At 35.7% G+C, this 22733-nt stretch overlaps 1 protein-coding gene across 4 annotated transcripts in view; it reads right to left on the bottom strand.

Annotated features, from left to right (window-relative positions):
* Positions 1-3855: 3855 nt before the first annotated feature.
* The window catches only part of WTAP (WT1 associated protein), a 25310-nt gene continuing 6432 nt past the window's right edge, over positions 3856-22733 (bottom strand). For all 4 annotated transcript variants that reach the window (XM_019663781.1, XM_019663780.1, XM_019663782.1 and 1 more), the window contains exons 2-8: positions 21315-21352; positions 19040-19095; positions 16195-16253; positions 14932-15059; positions 11555-11733; positions 6481-6635; positions 3856-5110 (exon numbers count right to left, since the gene is read on the bottom strand). In XM_019663781.1, coding sequence (XP_019519326.1) covers positions 4527-5110; positions 6481-6635; positions 11555-11733; positions 14932-15059; positions 16195-16253; positions 19040-19095; positions 21315-21344 — 1191 coding nt within the window. In that variant the 5' untranslated portion in view covers positions 21345-21352 and the 3' untranslated portion in view covers positions 3856-4526. The remainder of the gene's footprint in view (positions 5111-6480; positions 6636-11554; positions 11734-14931; positions 15060-16194; positions 16254-19039; positions 19096-21314; positions 21353-22733) is intronic.

The raw sequence follows: 22733 nt of genomic DNA, 5'->3' as shown, positions 1-22733 counted from the left end.
CCAGTGACACTGCCCTCCACAGCTAAGATGCTGAACAACAGCTCAACCTGGAGCTGGGCTGCCATGAGTCGCCGGCGACGGCGTAGGCTGCAGCCTACGTTGTCTGTTCCATTTCCCCCAATTTCCCAGCAATGTTCCCCTCCTCCAATTCCCCAATAAAATAAAATAAAAATGTCATTGAGCAGTGTAACTATCTTCTGTTAACCAACCTGCCATGTAGCACTCCACTTAGATGCGTCCTGGAGGAAGTGATGGCTATCTCCTGCATTTGGTGCTCCTTGGCATCCTTTTTTTCTACTTACCATGTGTTGTAATTCCCAGTTTCATGTCTCCTCTACCAGACTATATAAGGTTTGCAAGACAATATTATATGGCTTTATGCGCAGCACCCAGCACATTACAGGCAGTATATATGAATACTAATTATATGAATACTAATATTCTTTTGGCCCAGTGCCTAATACATCTGAGTATGAATATATTCTTCTGGGTGCAAGGAATGTATTCACTTGTTTCCTACCTGGAGGCTCTATCCAGACCCAACTTAATTAAGAGCAAAAACTGAAAAGATAATTGCTTGCTTTTGTTGTGTGGCCACACAGCACCTGTCCCCTGGGGAAATCCTCATTACAGTTGCTCATCAATTATTTACTCAAAGCTGTGTATGGGCCAGATGGGAACTGAGAATAATGAATAGGTGAAAGAGGAAATCATTTAAAAAAATTACACCTGGATCTAGCATCACGTGCTGTCTTGGCTGGTGAAGAATGGGTGGGTGGGAAGCCACCATAATCTCCAAGTGCGAACAAGGAGCCACTGTTAAAGGGGCCTTGCAACCCTTGTAAGTTATTTCACAAACAGGTTTCAAGAGTCCAGGCCAGATTTTAGCAGAAGGCCAAATTCACCAACCTTTCCCATGCAGCAAACTCCCTTGCTGGCCTAAAGAGAGCAGTGAATCACCAAAGTGGGCTTGCCACAAATGGGGTTCACAGCAATTCCTTATAGTAGGGGTAGCTCAACTCTCCCATGATGGGTCCAGATCAAATGATGTTCCTCAGGGTTGAAAGAAGTGTTAATTACAACCACGGGAATAAATGAACTCCCAAAGAAGTGTCATACAGAAGAGCAGTACGGGGGACAAACTGCTATTAATGAGAAATTGTCAACAAGAATGGCTTTGAATTGTTTGCAAGTGTCCCAGAAACTAATTGATAAGTTGCAACAAATACAGCTGAGGCTAAGAGAACAAACACCTAGTGAGTCCTATCTAACGAGCAGTTTTATGTTTTTGTTCTCATTAAAATCTTCCCAGCAGTCAATGGTATCCACTAAAGCTTATGTGAAATGATGGCATCTGGTACATCCTCTAATGCCAGACCTTTGAGAAATGTCCTTATTCCATTTGTCCACAAGCTGATGTTTCCTTCGACCAAATTAACCACTTCTAGACTAAACCCTCTTACCTCAGCCAGCATCTTGAACTAATTGAAATCTTTATAATTTGCATTTTTTCCCATCACTGCATTACCATTTCATGTGATTGTTTCCAGCTCATACGTATTTGCCACAGCAACCAGGCTGCTACATCCTCAGCAGCTCAGGTAACATTTCTTCTTGTCACTCAAGAGGACGGAGGCAGGCAGAACGACACAGCGCCAATCCTGGCCCCTTGGAATCAGATGTGGTCAGCGGGCAGCTATGAGGTCTTGTCCAGGAAGCTTTTATGACTGCACCCTAGAGGGCAGCTCCAACACTTACCAACACTTTGGTAGTTTCTTAACCCTTTTAAGCCCATTTCCTATTCTGTGAGGATAGCAAGTGTCTATCTCATGGGGTGATAATGAAAATCCTAATGCACATAAAATACCTGTCAGTTTCTGGCATATAAGTACTTAGTAGCTGTCAAAAAATGTGAAGGCATTTTTTTACTCCTTAACTCTCTGGAATAATGCTCAAGTAGAAATACTGAAAACTTTCTTACTGTACCTTGGGCTTTATCCAAGTTGACTGCTCTTAAAAATTAACCTTCTTCAGCAGTACTCATGAAACTTTTCCCAAATTCTCGGTGTTTCCTTTCCAGGAGTCACCTAAAGGCCTAGCACTCCCACTTGTCCTCCTGAGGAAGTTATCACACTTCTAACAGGAAGAAAGTAAACACAGGCAGCTTTCCACTTTCACATCGAAGATCACTACCCATTTAATTAAAGCTACTACCTTTTCTTTCAGAGGAAACTCTCCAAACAGTAAACATTTGTATTTGGAGTAGTTTGACCAGGGGAGACGGTGTCATCAGGGCTGGAACTTCACTTTGTGGAAACAGTAACAGCTGCCATTTACTGAGCAGTCACTATGTGCTTGGCACCGTGGTAAGCACTTAACATGTATTAACTCATTTAATGCTCTTTACAGGGAAAAACTAAGCCACAGAAAAACTAAGTAGTTCGCCCAAGCCATGAGGCAGGTAAGTGGTAAAGCCTGCATTCAAACCCATTAGCTCCAGAGGCCGTTCTCTCATCTGTATTATGACTTACCACCTCTCATCCCAGTCATACCGGCAAATAAAGAATTCAATTCCAGAAATGAAGAATATTGACTTTGCAGAATCTTAAGTTCTCTCTGCCCAAGTTAATCATACATTAATGCAGATTCAACAGAAATGTGAAAATTGGTAAAGACACATAATAGGTCTATATTAAATTTAGTATAAAGTTATCACTTTAAAAATCAATTTCCTACTGCATACCAATCATTACATAATACCAAAATGAAAGTTAAATTCCATTTTTGTTTAAATTGGGCAAGTAAAAAGGGCATACATGACAAAAAAAACAAAACCAAAGCCCACAGTACTTGATAAATCAAGAGAATATTTAATACTTTAGTACAAACCAAAATGTCTCATTACCAAATTTATTTAAAATTATATAGGCTTTTTTACCTGAAGACTGCACAAAAGATTAATCAAGACAGGAAGTGCAGTACTTTAAATATGCCAAGTAAGACCAGATATACTTGTATCCTAGTTAAACCAGCAAAAACACAGGTGTTCTTTTCAAATAAATTGTACCTGTTTTAAGTGTCATAACTCCACTTCTGAGGTTCCTTGATTAGAATTAAAACAAGAAAATAGTTTGCTTTCAGCAAAAATCACATTTCATCTCAATCACATACATGAAAAGCTAGATTCTACAGCCTTCAAGACTATAGACCTTGATACTTAATGTTTAAAACGAACTTTTGAGTCTTACATCTTAAAAACATCTCCATTTTAACACTCCACAGCCTTCCTATGTATATTAGCAGACATGTTATTAGTATAAATCAGTAGCATTGGCCAATTTTTTTTAGCTGAGCCATCCTGCTACGTGTTGGCAGCTCAGCGGCAGCTCAGCTCGGGCTGGGACTCGAACCGCTGTTGCTCAGAATCAGAACTCACACTCTTGAGCGAGCTCTTAACCAACTGAGCCACTCGGCCAGCCCTGGCCAATGTTTTAAAACCAACACCAGTGACTACAAAGATATCCTAATTACCTGAAATGTCACAAAAACAAATTCTGCTTTTCAATTAAAAGCTAAAAAACGGTGACTATTTTCTTTATACTTTTCTGTATTTTCTAAAACATTTTACAAGTCAGGAATAAAAACATTTAAAGTGTAGTCCTAAATACCAAGTTTATTTTGCAAAACAAGGCATAAAATTTGTGAAAATTACGTGCACAACCACTACTGATGCCATGGACTTAAATTTCACGTTGTGGTATGATAGATACTGAAGGTTAATAAGTAGAAATTAAGCAATTCAATGAAAATAAATAAGTGCTAAACACACAAAAGCAAAAAAAAAAAAACAACTAATGCAGGCGTTACAATAAAAATCTTTATTTAGGTTTGGTCAGTACAGGTTAAGATATACTGGAGTCACAGAGCAATATGCATTAACAGGGTACAACAGTTCATAAAAACTGAGTAACTACGCACACAAATTTCTTAAACATTCAGTCACCTAAAGAGAAAATGCACAAATGTATGGTGGAAAAAACTGCATCTAACACTGAAACTACTATAGGACTCCATCAACAAGTCCAACTTTTAATGATGAACTACTCTACTGGGCAAACTTGGCAGTCACAAACCCACATCTACTCTAACAGGTCTGAATGGTGCAGAGGCCTAGGAACAGCGTGAGTGAGAATGCCCTCACACAGCTCAGGTTCTAGATAGCCACAGATTTATACAGACATCATTATGTTATACTTTAAGAAAAGATTTCCATTTACAACTTCACATTAACTCATATAAAAATAACCTGACCCTACACAAAATGGCCTGTTAGCAACAAAGTAATTATTACCATTTCCAAAGTGGCAGAGGTATTGAAGCAAAGGGGGAAAAAAAGGAAAAGGAAAAAAAACCAAACACACCCACACAAAAAAAGGCAAATTGTGACAAAAGTATGCGTTAATTTTCTGGACAGTATCCTTTCCCAAATTAAATGACACTGTATAAAAATTTGCTGGAAAAAAATATTACAAAACTGAACCCTGTACATTGACACTTGAGTCCAAGCCATTCTGAACATGGCGGGAACCCGCAGTTCGGTTACCTTTCCCACTCACTGTTTTGTCCTCTTGAGGGTCATGATTGGAGTCTGTGTCATTTGAATGGTGTGTGAGAGAGTTTTCACTGCCCGTGGGAGAGTCTACACTTTCATACCCCGCACTGAGTTGGTTTACGTAACCACTACCTCCTCTGCCAGTTCTCTCCTCCGAGCTGTTGGAGGCCTTATTACCATTCCCTGGAGAAGAAGGAAAGTCATCTTCAGTTGTGTCCCCCTCCCTGTGAAATCCAGACCCAGACGTCCTCTGCCGGGAGGAACTGCCGTTACTTGGTCCGTTGGCCAGCCGACTGCAGTCTTTACCTGTGGCCTCTGCCTGTCCTACAGGCTCAGAAGCTGTAGTCCTGCTGGTACTTGGGGCTGGAGCTTGAGACTGCTGTTGTTGGTACTGAGCCAGCTGTTGGCGTGTCTCCTTCAGTTGCTGCTGAAGAACCAGAATGGTACTCTGCATACCCTCTACTTCTTCGTCAAGTTGAATGATGAAGTCATTCAGTTCTGTGCAAATGAGAGTCAGACCTACTTTAGTATCTCTTATAACATATTTAAAAATATTTCTTAGTGGCTGCCACAAAGCCAGGCAGTCAATAAATATTTAAGTGAACAAATATAATTCTAAAATCAATTTTAAATTGTGCTTGGAATTTTAAAATAGCCATTCAAGAATGAGCTGTTTTGGGGGAAGATGGATGCTTAATACGTATATAAAAGCACCAAGTTTAAATTGATTCAGACCATCTAGCCATTCACCACTATTATAGCCCACAAAACCTGCTTCACGTTTGTTTAACCTGTGGGCCCATATGATTGGTCCCCTTATTCCGCACCCCCAGCCCCACCCAGTAGTTTAGCCCCTAGGAACAGAGCGGTCCTCTAACACTCCAAAGAGGCTGTGCTGTAACCAAGCACTACTCATTCCACAGCCAAGAAAAAAATAATCAGAGAAAATCACCCTTGAAAATTGCTAATACACATGTCCATTAGGTTCTATCTAAATGACTTTTGGGGAAAAAATTCCTCACTACTATACAAAATCTCCTATTTACTATGTTTACAAATAGTAAAACCTATGAACTATCATTTGAAAAGGTAGTTTTAAAGATATGCTTGACTACTGGTCTTTGCAATTAACTGAATTACACTAATTCATAATTTAATTTTCAGAGTTTGGTTATTTTCCTATTAATCTTTCTCATAAAGAGAAGAAACAGCATGAATGCAGCCATACTTGCCCCCCAAAAGGGTGGCAGCTGAAAATTAAGTTTTAAATATTACATCTTACTCATTAAATAAGGCCTTAATAGAATAATTATACATACTTTTAGACAACTGGAAATAGCCAAATACTTCCAAGATTTACAATTAGAGAAACTGGTTAAATGAAAATATTCCCCCTTTTAAGCACTGAATAAAAATTTGTATATCTATGTAATAATGCCTTTGTAATTGAATAGCATCTTTTTTTTTTTTTTTTAGCTGAGCCATCCTGCTACCTGTTGGCAGCTCAGCGGCTGCTCAGCTCGGGCTGGACTCGAACCGCTGTTGCTCAGAGCTCAAACTCTTGAGCGAGCTCTTAACCAACTGAGCCACTCAGCCGGCCCTTGAATAGCATTTCTTAACCCCACCCCTGAAAAACAAAGAAGTCTTATGAAAGTTACACAGTGAACAACCAGGAGAGTGGCTGGGGGTAGAGAAGAACCAGTAGTTAAGTGGCTTTGTTTGCTGGCTCAACTAGAAATGTTTCCTTCATAATGTTATAGAATCACTGGCCAGATGAGCATGTACAGGACCTAATCTGTAATATTCATACCTGGCAGATTTTTTAAAGCCAGGGAAATGTGAACCAAACTTTTCAAAAAAACCCTTACCATCCTGACTGCTTTTAAGCTCCTCACTATATTTCTTCTGTAAAGCCAACTCTGCTTCAAGTTGTGCAATACGTCCCTGGGACAGCTGCCTTCCAAGCTCTTGGTTCTCCTGGATAAGCATTCGACACTTCGCCATTAACTTTTTGCCTGTTTGGCTGCAAAGGAAAGAGCCATCCATCACAAAATGAAGACAAAATTCTCTACAGCCTTGTTTGCTTGTGATTATGACGACAGTGGTAACACATACAAAACATAACTATGTCACAGCAGATGCCTCCCTATAATTACCATCTTCTTTTCTGGAACACGTCCATCTTCTGCATTTCAGTATTTTGCCAATACAGCAGCAAAAATAAACCCTAAACAAAAAGTACCCAAAATGGCCACTTTTTATTTCTATTACATTAATAATTTTGAAATCTATTTTCATCTCAAATTATCATTTGAAGCAGAAATGGGCCAGTTAACACACATACCTGAGATATACCAATATTAACAAAACACCAAGGTACTTAGCTTTATGGAACAGAAAAGTTCTTAAAAAGGTAAATGTACAATTCTTTAAAATACCTAATATATGAGTATCAGAACCTATAAATCTAAATGAATGAGTGCATTTTTTTCTTGCCAGAGCAGCATTTAATAAGGATGCCTCTTAATAGAAAGTTCTCATAAAGTTTTTGCATTAAATGAGGCATGTTCAGTAACTGTTTTTAAGGAGGCTTTTAAAAGTCTTAAGACTATTTCTACTCATCAATCCCTCATTTAACTTCTTTATATGATATACATGCTTTGTGCTGTCTTAAAATGTGCATTAAGTTTTTAAAAACTTAAATACTGATATGGGATTAACATTTTATTCATGTTATAAAAGATTACCCTTAGGACACAAAAATAAGATTTGGGTTATCACAAGTAATTCAAGTATTTGCCAAAATTAGGAGTGCCATACTTTCAACAAATTAGTTACCAAGTACTAGTGCAACATACTATAGAACCTACATGCATATACAGCAATTGCAAAAATGCAATCAAAAGCCCTAAAGCAGTCTCTCAATAAACCTTTTCTGCTTTTCTTTAGCCTCAGCAATAATAGAAATGATCACTTTTATTTAAAAATTTTATAAGAGTTTATTTGAGCCAAACTGAGGACATATGCCGGGAGCAAGATTTGAAATGCTCCAGAAATGATCACTTTTAAAGGGATCTGACTTAAATATATAATTGTGATGTTGAGACTTTGAGACTTGAGTAGACTTTCATATTCTTGTGATGGCATTAAGTTCAGAAGGCCCTGATTAGTTAAAAAACCTTTTTTTTGCTAACGCTTTCTATTCCTTCTTTTAGTGAGGCTTTCACTTCCCCAATATATCATATCAGAATGCATCTGATCGTATTAAATAGTCTTCGAACTTCTCAAATGGGAGCACTCTGTAAATGATTCGCATTCTTTGACTCAGTGTGGCAAGGCTCTTTGAACTGAGAACATGTGCTCTACATCCTAATATAATTGAAGCTAAAGTTTATAACTTAAGTTTCCTTACACAAATGTGTGGTAGAGCACAACCTGGGTTACTACTGCCCAAAGGAGCCTCAGGTGAAAGCCTTGAGTCAGCACGTGGTAAGGGTTTCATTCTCTACATGGCAACTTTGTGAGCTGGTGTTCTTGTTCATTGCACTGTTGCTATAGATATCCCCTTTCCCATTAGCACACTCAGACTTAGCCTCATTGAGCATGAGTTTTGAAATCAAATGAGGAATTTAGAAATAGGCAGCACTATCAGGCAGTGCTGTTCCTCACTCTTTATTGACTAAGCTCCCACAACTTTTTCTTGCAAAGAATATATCAGTGTTTTCCAACTAACCTGAAATATTTTTTATATGAATTTAATAAAGATCAGAAAAAACAGACAACTAAAATCAATAAATTTGTCATCTGACAACCTCATATAATGAATGTGTCACAAATTCTAATGCAAGTATTTCATTTATGAATAAAATTCATTTTTATAAATGCCTGTTCTAAAGTAATCTTATCACTTCTAAAATTACTAAAATAAATCTTAACAAAATTGCTATTCTTTAAACATTCTGTAATTTTGTCATTTTACTAATTATGTCATGTAAAATTTGTTATTACATCATAAAAACATGAGAATCCATTTCTAAGTATGTCACTGGACTAATATTAAAAAAAATTAAAATCCAACCCATTCCTAAAATCAAATAACTCACAAAGAAAATAACAGAAATTAGTTTGAAAGAAAAATTTATAAAAAAAAATGGATACTGTACATTGTTTTGTTATTAAGGGAGCCAAGGTTATCTTGGAGAAGTGTACACACAATTACCTAAACTGTTAAAAGCAAACTGAAAACCGTCAAAATACTTAAATATATCCCTTTAAACACTCTAAAATATATGCATTGTCACATGTATGAAATATTATAACTAAACTGGACAAGATAATTCAGAGAATCTTTCTCCTAAAATTAAAACAGAATAGGAAAAAAACCCCACCCCAAACCCACAACTGATTCTATTTGATTTATTCCAGATAAAATATTAAGCACTATTTGTTTCAAATTAATGTGTTTATAGTACCTGGAATACCCTGGCTTATAGCCTATTTCTTAACAGAACAAAAATCCATTTTTAAGTGATTAAAATAAATTATGACTCATTAATACAATGAAAATATTACATAACCATTAAAAATAAAGCGAAATGAACTAAAAGTGGAAAAATGTCCAAGGGATAAAGTGGGGTGAAAAAAACCACCAAAGCAGCAAATCATCTGTACGTACACATTTGTTTAAAACCAATATATAAAATGACTGTATGTGCATAGAAATTATTTTGATGATACCCAAGAAATTGTGACCAGTGGTTACTGCTCCTGGAGAATAGAACGGGGAAGGGCAAGGTGACACACATCCCAGGAGCAACTCACTTTTCATCTTCACCTTTCTTCACACTTTCAATTTTATACATGAACATGTATTATCTTATTAAAAAAATTTTTTTAAACAGTAAGAAGAAAAAAACCAGATCCCAAAGTGACTGATACCTAAGTGGCAAAGAAAGATGCTGGCTGTATTTAAGTACATGTTAATACATTTTATAAATTACTTCTTGGCCTACTAAAAATACTTAAGCCATTTCTAATGTGATCTTAAATGGCATAAAATATATACAAAAGCCTTAATGCGGGCACAATTAGCTAATTTCAAACAGTTTTGGTTACTTACCACTCCAACCCTCACAAATAATGAGAATTTTAGAAGCAGATTTCTTGCTGTAAAGTCACACAAACCACTTCTTCAACCCACCATGTGCCCCACAATCAGTTCCTTAGAGCATAAACATACATGATACTTACAATTGATTTGAATGATTAAGAGAGAACTTAAGTCACCCTTGTTAAAACTGCACTTAAACGTTGGGACAATCTGGAACATTTATCTTCCACTCATCTTAGACTCCATTATCACCAGAGAAAATTCGAATTGGTGACTTATAGAATGATCTGACGAAAAAAATTCACCTCCAGGACTGGATGGAAGCATGAAGAAAATAATGCCTCATTTATCTAAATGATCAAATGAATTTGCTAGAAATGGTCACTATACCTTTTTTTTTTTTTCAATTCACAAAATGTCTCACTTAGGCCAGCCCACAGTTCCAATACATTATTTTCCCCAATCTTCTGGCAGGCACCCTGTGAAGCTGCCCCATGTTAATTCCTACTGTAATATCCTGGGACAAGGTGTCAAAAAGTACCAAGTGTCAAGTCTCCTTGTCTTTCATGATACCAGCTGGAAAACAGTAGGTCTTTTAAAAATGAGACAGAGCCTTTTCCTTCACTTTGAAGAGCACAGCAACAATTTTTCCAAAATCAATCTGCTCTCCACAGCCCCCCAAATCAAAATGTTTAAAAGTACAACAAAATCATCATAGTATTCCTTGAACTTTAAAAAAAACAACCAAAAAAAAAAACCCATAAAAAAAAAAAACCAACTATTTCAAGGCACATTTAATTTAATATCAAGAGTGTGATACAAAAGGCCCAAATACAATGAAGGAACACATTCCCCCATTAACACCAACGACAATTCTCTTTCAACATGTGCCTGTTGAATGGAATGGGGATTTAATAAATTTCACTACTAAAAAAAAAGAACGCAGTGAGTCTCATCACAGCCAAATATCCTTATACAATCTAGTTGTGAAATGAATGTTTATAATGCTTCAAACAGTTTAAAACCTCAAGTTTGATACCACACCTTCATGTTGTACAGTCCTCAATAAGATTATCTACAGTATTTGCAACCATTCAGAGAACAAACCATTGATTAAAACCACATTGATTTAAAGCTCCATCAAGTAATACAGAGCCCCAAACTAAATGGTTAAATATATGAACTACTTATACTGACATCTATTAGTTGATTCTCTAATAGCTATTAAAGTTGTTTCTTGGGAAATAAATCCTTTAAAGGCAAAATTCACCTCATTTGAGTTTTGACCCAGAAGTTCAACAACAATCACAAGTCCACAGTCTTATTGGCAAAACTGATATATACAGTGTCTCTAAGTCACTATGCTCAAGGTTAAGAGCGATGCATTCCATTTTTACATTTTAATGGAATTTTACATGTTCAATTCGTGATTTTATATCTCTAGGTTTTCATTCCTCCAAACTGTCTGAAGACACAGTGTGCCACAGACTTAAGACTTCTGTTTCTCCCTCTATTTTCTTCAAACAGAAACATTTCTCAAGTGTCTACATGTTCTAGAAGGGGAATTTTCGGGGGTGGGCACTTCTTTGGGAAAAGCCCAACGCATTAAGCCTCCTAAAGCAAGGGGGGGGGAAGAGAAAAAAGCTGAAACACAAGGTTCATCTGGTAAGTTTTACATTAACCATTACAAGCTGGATAGTATAAGAATGTGGCTTTTTTTGGCTCAAAAAGTCTGAGTCTTGGTGTGGAAACGAGTACTTGCCTGTCCCACCACAGCTTTCTCGTAGTGGGACTGTCAGGGAAGTCTTGACTGGGGAGTATGATTTGTTTACCTATCAGGCGTAAACTTCCAGGCACTCAGTTCATTTTGGGCTTGTTCCAGTTTGTCTTTAGTCTGTTCCAGTTCACCTTTCATTTTTAGGAAAAACAAGTTGATGGCTGGGTCTACCATTGTTGATCTCAGTTGTGCCACACTAGGCTGCTGGACTTGCTTGAGGTACTGGATTTGAGTCTGTTCAAACAAAAGAAACAATTACTACCAAACCAAAGAAAACATGCAGAAGAAGGTGGGTAAGATCCCTTTCACTCACTGGATTTACCACTTGTTTACTAACTCCCCCTACCCCCCCATCTTAAAAACCCTTTCGAAAACGTACAAATTAAAAACAGCTATTTAAGGTCACCCATATAAGAATTAAGGCCATTTGATTGCCATCTCCATATTTGGAACCTTTAAATAAAGGGGCTACATCTTACTTTGCAACCAAAACTACTATACACAGAGGGCACCAAAAAATGTATACACATTTTAAGAAAGGAAAACACTGTATCAAACTTGTAACACTCAATCTATACCAATAACAAAAGATGAATACAAGTCATATGTATACATCATTTTGGCACTCTGGTATATATATTTACTAAATGTTATGTTTACTAAAAATGCTGACTTGACACCCACTGGAAAAAAAACAAGTTTAAAAATATTAATTATTGGGCTGTCGGAAAAGTCATGATGCATTTTTGCAACGAAAAACATAGAAAAAATATATCATGACTTTTCCGACAACCCAATATATAAGACTACAGTGGTTTACTCGCTCAAATTTGTGCCTATAGAAATTATTCTATGTACAAGTTCCCTAAAAATGCACAAGATACAAGATTATAATTTAAAACACACATTTGCATTTCTAAATTAAAAAATATATAGTATTGATATTTACATGAGTTGGCATTCTTTATAAACAGCACCTTATAAATTAGCTTTATAAATATTACCTAAAGTCAAAATAAAGATTATGTTTATTTTTTCTCCAAGTAGACTTGAATCATAGAATTGTAAAGCGGGCAGGAGACTAGTCCTAGTCCAAACTGCTTATTTTTGAGAAATTAAATAAGGATACAGGTAGTTCAGTGCCAGAATTGGGACTAGAAATCTAGCTCTCAAGGCTTCTGACTCCCTAGTCTAGGGCTTTTTCCACCATACCAGAACCCCTCTACTTACATATGAAACCTTCAATTTCGACTTCAGTTGTACTATTTACTAGCACACTAAAAATACATTTCTAAAATATGAAATACAGTTTATTAGCATTAAATGCATCACTTTCTTCACACCCGAAGGAGATATGGTCCAAGATCCCACTCCACACCAAGGTTCAAATAGGATTACAGCTAACATTTTATAAGCAGCTAATTTCTATCATAAATTTAGTAAAAGCTACAAATACACTAAATGAATTGTAAATACATTTAATTACTATTTCACTGAGCAAACTGAACTAATGTCTACTTAGCTTAGGAAGACTTTTTAAAGTAACTCATTTTAAACAAAAAAGTACAATTGCTTATTCAATGTAAGGCCAGTTGCCAAGACATTTTAACAAGAATAAAGCATGTCACATAGTATATGTCATGTACTACTATCACTGAAGAAAACATCGCCTCTCCAACGCTGACATAGTTACTATTTAGATTTACAAAGTGAACTGCCCTCATCTGCCACATATGATCTTGGCCTCTCCTTGTGTTTTCGTTCCTGCTGTCCTTTCTATAAAACTTCACTCTGTATGTATTCTAACTGAAAAAAACAGTGAACTCCCTGTTCAGTGGGCCCACGCAGGGGAGAGCTGTAAAAAATGTGGCTGGAAAAGGTTAGGTTCTAGTTGAAATAACCTTAAAATCTAGGTTGAGAGGACAAAAAGGGTGATGGGGTATCACCAAAGACTGTGATCAGGTATATGATATGATCAAAACTGCCAATGCATATAGAATAGCTGAAGAATCAGAGGTGAGTCAATAAGCACATATTGTCTAAGCGAGTGGTGAGAAGTACCTGAACTAGGATTTCAAGAGTTGGACTTAAGAGAAACACACTGATGTTATGAGGTGTTACCACAGCACCATTCATTCACACTCTTTCTACCAGGTGTTAGCATTTGGAAGGTAAGATCCATCCTTTGCATATGTAAGTATCTACCAAAATGCCATGCAAACAGGGAGACCTAAAACTATTAAATGAGTAAATTGTAGAATCTAAAATACTAAATGTCAGAAAGAAGAGGAAAGGATTAAATGGTTGAGAGACTGAGCACCTGAAATGTATTGCCCACGCCATTAGACATGAAAATCATAAGAGAAAAAAATTTTTTTGGAAGGGTGGGATGGGTGTTACATACAAAGAGAAAAGTAATATTCAAACTATTGGTGAGACTTCTTGGAATCAAGTGTTCAGCTAAAAAAATAGCCAAAGGCAGGGACAGTCAATAGTTGCAAATACATAAAAGTCATATGAGTACTGAGAAAAAGAGAAATTTGTTAATGTATTCATTACTTAGAGAAAAAATAATTAGTGGAAAAAATCAGTGGTAGTGAAGATGGAAACTAAACTGGTAGAAACAAAAGAAGAAAAAGTGGTAAGAAGGTAGAGAAAATAATGAAGGATACTCTTTTCAGCAAAGTAATTGGTAAAGAAGTCATTTTTAAAAAGTGAAGGAAGTAAGAGGAACTAGAGACTTGTGGAAACGTGGACAATCTCCGCACATGAAGTATGGATTCTGATTAAGCCCTAAAGAACATTTTATTGATGAGAGAAGCAAGACGAATAGGGCTGTGCCCCAAACATTAGTCTCCAGTGACCAGAATGTTGCCTTTTAGAAAAATGGCTAAGACTGCAGAAGACAGCATAAAATTGAATCTAAATTCAACCAGAGCTAAACGATGAACTATACCACCACATTTCAGATCTATGTAGACATGGCAAATAGCACAAATGAAAGCTGTAACAATTAAAAAGAAGATACGGTAGAAGTTGCTGATACTAAGAAAAATAGTCTTATGCAGAGGGGTAAAGAAAACAGAGAAAATAATCAGACCGTTTGTTTATTTAGTAAAGCAATGTTATCAGATATCAAGCTACTAAAAAATATCTGAATCAATGTACTAATTCTCATAAATCATGTTGATTTCAAAGAATAACTTAAAACTTTTGACTTCTTGCCACAAAAAAGTATTTTAATCCAATGATAAGAGACTAACGAAATTTCACATTTAGCATATTTACAGCTCAAAGCATTATCTACCTTAACAAAACATGCATTTATAATTAGCATTAAGTAAACAGAATTAGCTTAATACTAATTAGTACATGTAATAATGTGAACTAAAAACCAATTCCTCAAAGACTTAAAACATTCGAAATACTTACAGTACACTCTTGCATCTCCTGCTCCTTGGTTGCTAGTCGCATTACAAGGATGTTTTCCCTGCGTGCAGACTCTTGCTGTTGTTGCTTTAGTTTTTCTTCTGACTCCCTTAAGCCAGTTACATCATTAGCTGATGATTAAAAGAAAAAAATTCAAATTATGAAATACAATTTCAAGATCCAACTGAACTAACCAAAAGAAAGTTGATTGCCTTTGTCAAGGATAATAAAATCCAAGGTAAAAAAATTCATCAAGTCTTTAGTTTCCACCCTAACTACTTTTAGAACAAAAAAACTTATTCCCAATCATGAGCGCTCTTTAGGAGGTAGTGGGGTTACAGTAGTCCAAAACCACCTAATACAGATGGAATTATGTTGTTATAGTCTAATCTGTTCCCAACAGAACACAGGAAACTTCATTATTTGCATTTGTTTATATTACACAGTATTGACAAAGTCCTGATTAGTATTGTTTTTCACCTATTCAATATAAACATGCCAATAACTGCATGGACAATTATTGGGTTGTCGGAAAAGTCATGACGCATTTTTGCAATGAAAAACATAGAAAAAAAGTCATGACTTTTCTGACAACCCAATATTAAACTTTGAGTTTTCGTAAAGTTCATAACTTTTGTGGATTATAACGTAGTTGTATAATAACTGCAATTTCAGGATATTAAACTTTCTGGGCTTGGAAAATACTAGTTTTTATATTCACAAATGTTACTCAGTGAAAAGTTACAAACGTTTGAAATGATAAACTTTGTTGGTATTCTTTTTAGCAGATTTTGAAATATCTGTAAAACTATAGCTATATCCTATTATTACAATTTAAGTAACAAGTTACAATTTAAATTTATTACTGGTTGCTTCTATATACCTCCCTTCTAGATTAACCTCACGCTTTACTTCACATTCCTCTGTGGAAGGAAATAGCAAGAGATCAAGGAAAAGTTTCAGTTAGTTGTGAGTTTCCCCATCTATGCCCTCGCAGGACCTTGTACACAGTTCTGCTAAAAGAGTCATGCTATTATATGATTACTGTATGCTGGTCTTCCCCAATGACTGGCAACTCCCCAAGAAGAGAGATCAAGTCTCATTCATCTATTTCCTCGCACCCAATATAGTACCTGGACATAGTTCTTTAATAAAATGTTTGAATGAAGATTACATTGGCCTTGTAAAGTCAATTATTCTGCATGTCTATAATAATCTAAAAGGAGGTATTCACATGGTCTTTAGGAAGCTAAAACTCAAACTTACAGTTAAGATCTGTGTACTTGCCCTCCAAAGCTTGCACATATGCTTCATACTGTTTCCACCTAGTACAAAAATAAATTCAAATATTAGATGTTAAAATCACATCCATAAACTTACACATTTAATACTGAGAATACCACTACGTGCTTTTTAAGGTCTCTTCAATTTTTAGATAATTATTAGTCTAGTTTAATCAACAACAGTCACTTCATTATTCCTTCTCAACTTATAGGAGCTCTATAAAAGGAAACGCAGAGAAAAGTGTTCTCTCCTGAGCATATACCAAGTGTGTTGCTCTGGGTCAGATCACACACCACACAGGACTTTATATCACTGATGCCTGGCACAATGCCTGGATTATCGAAGCTGAGTAAAAAACTTACTATTACTTTCAGATACGCTGTCCACCTCAAACGAAAGGCGTATAAAAATATGCAAAATTATAAGGGACTATGGGTTCTTTATCTTGGCTCTGTTGTGAAAATACCCTGTGACTCTCTCAAAGTAACATTTATTTTTGCCTGAAAATAAAGGGGAAAGAATACACTATTTTCAAGACGATTTTTAAAGCCGTATCTATTGGGTTGTTGGAAAAGTCATGATGCTTTTTTGCCACTGAAAAACAGAAAAAATACGTCATGACTTTTCCAATAACCCAGTAATTGGCAGAAACAACTTGCATAAATGCCATACACTATCAAAGACCTTTCTTCATCATTATATTCTTTTACCCTCAAAATACAGGCTTTATTAGCTGCTCTTGGCAATTACTGTAGATAAACAACAAAGCTTTCCCAGTCTTTTAAGCAACTGCTAATGGTAAGTAACCTGCCCTGAATGTCGCTGTCTTTCTCACTGAAGAGCTGTTTTCAAGCTGCTCTTTAGTTATAGCTAATCAAAATTTAATTTCAGAAAATCTTTTCATAATCTTACGAAACTGTGACAGATCTGGTATGAGATTTATTAATATTACAACGTAAAAAATACTTCACGATACCAAGCTAACCCATCTTCCATATAAAGACTACTGTTCAGCCAAGAGCATGCTTATTTTTATGGCCTGACAACCTAGGACACGAACAGAGTCCGTTCAATGTTTGGGGATCAATAAAGGTCTTTTGCAGAGGCTATGTAAGAACTATTTGTTTTAGAAGAACAGAAAAATATAAATACTCAATTAAGTATTCTTTAAATACTTCCTTATCAAGAAGACAGAAAGCAAGGACTAGTTAAGTAAATAGCAGTTGATTTAAAATCACCAAGAGTGCTAATAAGGAAAAAAACTCACTAGAAGTCATCAATGAGAATTCCCTAAAGAAGTTAAACTGACCTCAAGAATATACACTGCACGTGATTTAAAAACCTTGAAGGTAACTTAACATTAAAAAGTGCTATGATTTTTAAATTAAGATTATAGTACTCACCCCCCCCGCCCCTGCCAGTTTAATCAAGAAAAAGACTGCACATACTAACCAGAGGAATCATCTAAGAAAGGGTAAAAGGCAAGGAGTGTACCATATCAGAGGTACAAAGAGAACAGGTGAGTGATAGTGTATCACAAACAATTGTATGCATCAGCAGGACAGGAAGAAATGTTTCAGGATTTGAATTTTATATACGGGAACATAAAGGTATGCAATAGAAAAACTGTCCCATGCATGAGATTACAGCAAGAGAAAATAAAAAGCATGCCCACAATAGAGTAGCTAAGTAAAATGAGGGTGAGAAATGAACAGGCTCTAGGAAACAAAAAGACATGTCATGTGTCTCCCTATCTTACAAAACACCTTTCTCTCCCCACTTCCAGCCTGTTCAATTTACTTAGTTCTTCTAGTAAAAATTCTGTGAAATTTCTTGAGAAAAAAGTTCAATGACCTTGTAAAGGTTGCCCTGAAACATCTTCATTTTATTTTTATCTCAATTTATGTAAAAAACTCACCAACCATGGTAATGAAATATAGAAAGAATATATTTAAGTTATAAAACACGTAACATGTGCAATTCCCTTTTCTGATAGCTTACATTTAAAAAAATGAATACCGGGACGGCTGGTTAGCTCAGCTGGTTAGAGAGCAGAGCTCCTAACACCAAGGTTGCTGGTTCGATCCCCACATGGACCACTGAGCTGTGCCCTCTACAACTAGATTGAAACAACTACTTGACTTGGAGCTGATGGGTCCTGGAAAACCATACTGTTCCCCAATTAAAAAACAAAAACAAAAACCATAATGCTGTACTTGACAATCTGCTTTTGCAAGACATTTATAAGATAACCACAAAAAATCAGAGCTGAAGGTTAACTATTTAATCCAACTCCTTTAACTTGCAGATGAGAAAATGAAGGCTATAAAGAGTTAAATGAGCTGACCAAGGTCAGTTATGAGAAAGTTATACATCAGTAAATGATGTATTTTTTCCATAACTAAAAATGTATCCCCTAAGACTACAACTCTTTTCACATGTTAAATAAAAAAAGAATAACTATCTAACAAGCCTATGTATCGATTAAATTGAAAGCAGCGTCTTTTCCCACAGCAAGTTATACTCATGAAGTACAATGTTTTTTAAGTTAAAATTCTGAATATCTTCCCTTTTCAAGAAAAAAAATTCAGGTTACTTGTTAGTCTAGAATTTATCCAAGCTATGCTTTAGATATTTTAAGGATTATGCTTTTCTCAAGCTTATGTAATGAAGAAACAAGATATAAGAAATACATTCCAAAAGTACATTAAATGTTTGAAGAGGTATTCACGTTAAAAAAATTATGACATAAAGATAAACATAGTATAGACTAACAATACAATGTTCTATAGAAAGTTTTTTATACTTTTGCAAAAGAATATTTTACCTTAGAATTAATTCATCTCGTGCCATAACTTTGAAGTCTGTTTCACTCAGTCGAACCTATAAAGAGAATTAAAATATGAAGTGAGTGTTCTTCCTAAAAAATTTAAATATTAAATGCCACTGGCATGTATACTCTTCATATTTTATGAAGACAGGATCGTAACTTCTAATCCCTCAATTGCTCGTTTCCGTTACTAGGAATTCCCTTGTTACTGAAGACATACAAAGCCCCGCCCCAAAGGAGCTCTGTACTGAGGCATACGAAACATCTCCAGAGTCTGAGACTTAAATGGCTCAGCACATATAATTAAAAAAACCCAAACTCTTATTTTACTGGAAAGAAGTTTTAAAAGGTGAACTATTTATCTTTAATATGGGCATCATTAGAGAAATGCAAATTAAAACTCCCAATGAGCTATCATTACACACCCATTAGAATGGCAAATAAAAAATAGTGGTAACACCAAATGGTGGGTGAAGATGCAGAAAAATTGAACTTTCATATATGGCTGGTGAGAATGTAAAATGGTACAGCTGCTCTGGAAAATAGTTTGGCGGTTCCTTTTAAAACTAAAAATGGATGTGCCATTCATCCCAGCAGTTGCACTCTTATGCACATACCCCAAAGAAATGAAAATTTATTTTTACATAGAAACTTGAACATGAGTGTTCACAGCAAATTTATTTGTTAACAGCCCAAACCTGGAAACTACCCAAATGCCCTCAATAGGTGAACAGTTAAACTGTGATACATCCATACCAAAGGATACTAAAAAGAAACAGACTACTGATACATGCAGCAACTTAGATAAACCACAAGGGAAAGTACGCTGAGTGAAAAAAACCAATCTCAAAAGGTTACATCTACTGCATGATTTCACTTATATAACACTTGCAAGGTAGCATAGAGAAATGGAAAACTGACTAATGGTTGCAGGTGTTAGGGATGAAGAGGGAGGGGATGGGTAAGGCTATAAAGGTGTGGCACAAGGGAGGCTCGTGGTGATGGTTCAGTTAACTACGTTGGTTGTGGTGGTGGTTACACTAAGTTACAAGAGATAAAACTGCAGAGCTACACACACACACACACACACACACACACACACACACACACACACACTGCACATATAAGCAGTGAAATTTGAATAAGCTCTGCGGATTGTACCAATGTCAGATTTGTGGTTTTGATAATGTTATGCAAGATGTCTGATAGTTACGCAAGATGTTAACACTGAAGGAGGCTGGATGAAGAGTACAGAGTACCTCCCTGTACATTTCTTTGCAACTTTCTGTGAATCAATAATTATTTCCAAATAAAGTTTCTAAAAATGGGCATAATAGTCTAGCTAGCTGAAATTGCTTTGTAAACTGAGGACTATGAAGTGTCTTCTCTACACCAAATGAAAAGGTGAGGCACCTCTCCTATTTTAATATAAAATTATGGCTATATTATAGCTTCCCTTATATGATACTTGAAATATTTTCCTTTATAAAAATGTTTCAAATTATAACATTAATCAAGAACACAGTACTATTATAAAATGGAAGAGGAAAAATCGTTATACAGGAAAACATTAAAAGTCTAGCAGAAAACATAGTACTCACCAGATTATTAAATCACTGTACAATTCTTTATTTCATTAATAATCTGACTTCAAAAGTTAAGACAGAAATCTCCTAAACACTTATCTCAATTGTTCACTTAAATATTCACTAGTTAATAAGCACATACCCTGGGTTCCCAACTGAATTATATACTCCTCTTAGAAATTGTTACTTTATTTGTAACTTCATGTGTGTGTAATAGTGACTAGACTGAACTAAGGTAGGGATACAGAACAGGGAAAATGAGACTAAAAAACAAAACTTCAGAGGAAAAGCTAGACTCTAAGCACTAACTAGCTGTAACCTTTTCTTTTTTTGGAAAATATAGCAGTTTTACATTACAATCAAAGGGATTTCAATTAGGAAAAAAGAAATAACTTATAGAAGGAACCTGTGAAGCAATCTTTTTAGACAGTATTTGTAAAATATTCATAATAAAGGCGAGGAGTAGACCACGGGGATAATATAACTAAAGTTTTCCAAAGCTGAAAACATTCTAAATATATATTGCAATAAAACAATGTCTAGTACATTATACACTCACAATGCATAATGCTAATGTCGTAAGGCAAGGGAGTGAACAATAAGCAAAGAATTCAGCGAGTCCCTTCAACTCTATTATCCCTCCCCCCACTCAAAAAAGTACTTATAAACCGCTGGAAAAAACACACCTTTTTGGGAAGAGGTTCCTCGTTGGTCATCTTGAATCCTAGAAAAAAGGGATAGAGAAGAACTTCAATTGATTTTTTTCCATTTAAGGTAGGAACCAAAAATACTAGTTTTCAAACTAATTTATTAGTGAATTCAGTTCTGATCAAATCACTGAGGTTTTTAATTTCAATAAATCTTTTATTTTAGAATTAAGTTTTAGATTTACAGAACAGCTGCAAAGATATTACAGGGTTCCTTCCCATATATCCACATCCAGTTTCTCCTTTGTTAACATCTTACATTACTATTGTTACTAGGTTATTAAAAAAATTTCTTTTGTAACAGAGTTGATCATTCTTTTTGATGTTGCCATGAAAGATTGAGAGAAATGTAATTTTTCAATGCATTCTGACAAAACTTGCAGCAGAAGTGATAGCTTTGTGCTGCAGTCGGACACCGACCCCAGGCATCTTGCTGAGGATGCAGAAGGGTAGTACCAGTTGCTAAGGCCTGCCTTTTACAGCATTATGTTTTTATAGTGAGGTAGAATCCATCGCTATCATGGTAATTAACTACTATACAATGCTTATATATAATAGGCATTTATACCTTAATAAAAATATTCCTACACTAGTGTTCAATTTCATGTCCTAATTTGTATCTCAAAATTAGCTTCTTCACATAAATTTATACAAAACTGACTTAAGCCTGTTGCAAAAGATAGATTGAGAAAACTACTCATTAACTTTATTATGGTTACTAAAAACACTTCTGCTACTTCCTAATATTCAAATTTAACAAGACGACAAGCTAACTTAAATTTATTCCTAGATATCATTTCTAATAGTATAGTCATGAATGTTCCTTATATTTTAAATTTTCTTCATAGCTTATTTTACTTGCCCATACTTACTACAAACTCCAAACTATTAAAAATAGAAATAAGTCAAGGAGATGCAATGTACAGCATGGTGACTATAGTTAATACTATACTACATATATGAAAGTTGCTGAGAGCAAAGCTAAAAGCCTTCATCAGAAAAAAGAAACGTTTGTAACTATGTATGGTGACAGATGGCAAACTGGACTTGTGGTGACCACCTCACAGCGTATACACATATCAAATCATTATGTTATATACCTGAAACTAAAGTTATTTGTCATTGTCAATTATACCTTAGTAAAATTTAACCAAAGAATTTACAGTGCAAAAACTGAGTTTTTAAAAGCTACTTGACTTCTTGGGCAGGCCAAGTGGAACGTTGGTTAAGAGTTGGCTTGGGACACCGGCTGAGCCGCAGGGCCCCGGTTCAGATCCCACATGAGGGCCAGTGACGCTGAGCCCTCTACAGCTAAGATGGTGAACAACAGCCTCACCTGGGAAGAGCGCAATGATAATACCAACATGGGCCAGTGAAGTGGTGTCTTCCACAACTAGA

Source organism: Hipposideros armiger, unplaced genomic scaffold, assembly GCF_001890085.2.
Source record: "Hipposideros armiger isolate ML-2016 unplaced genomic scaffold, ASM189008v1 scaffold_404, whole genome shotgun sequence".
In the NCBI taxonomy this organism is placed as follows: domain Eukaryota; kingdom Metazoa; phylum Chordata; class Mammalia; order Chiroptera; family Hipposideridae; genus Hipposideros; species Hipposideros armiger.
The sequence above is the reverse complement of the archived record's forward strand: the minus strand, read 5'-3'. Positions and strand labels throughout refer to the sequence as shown.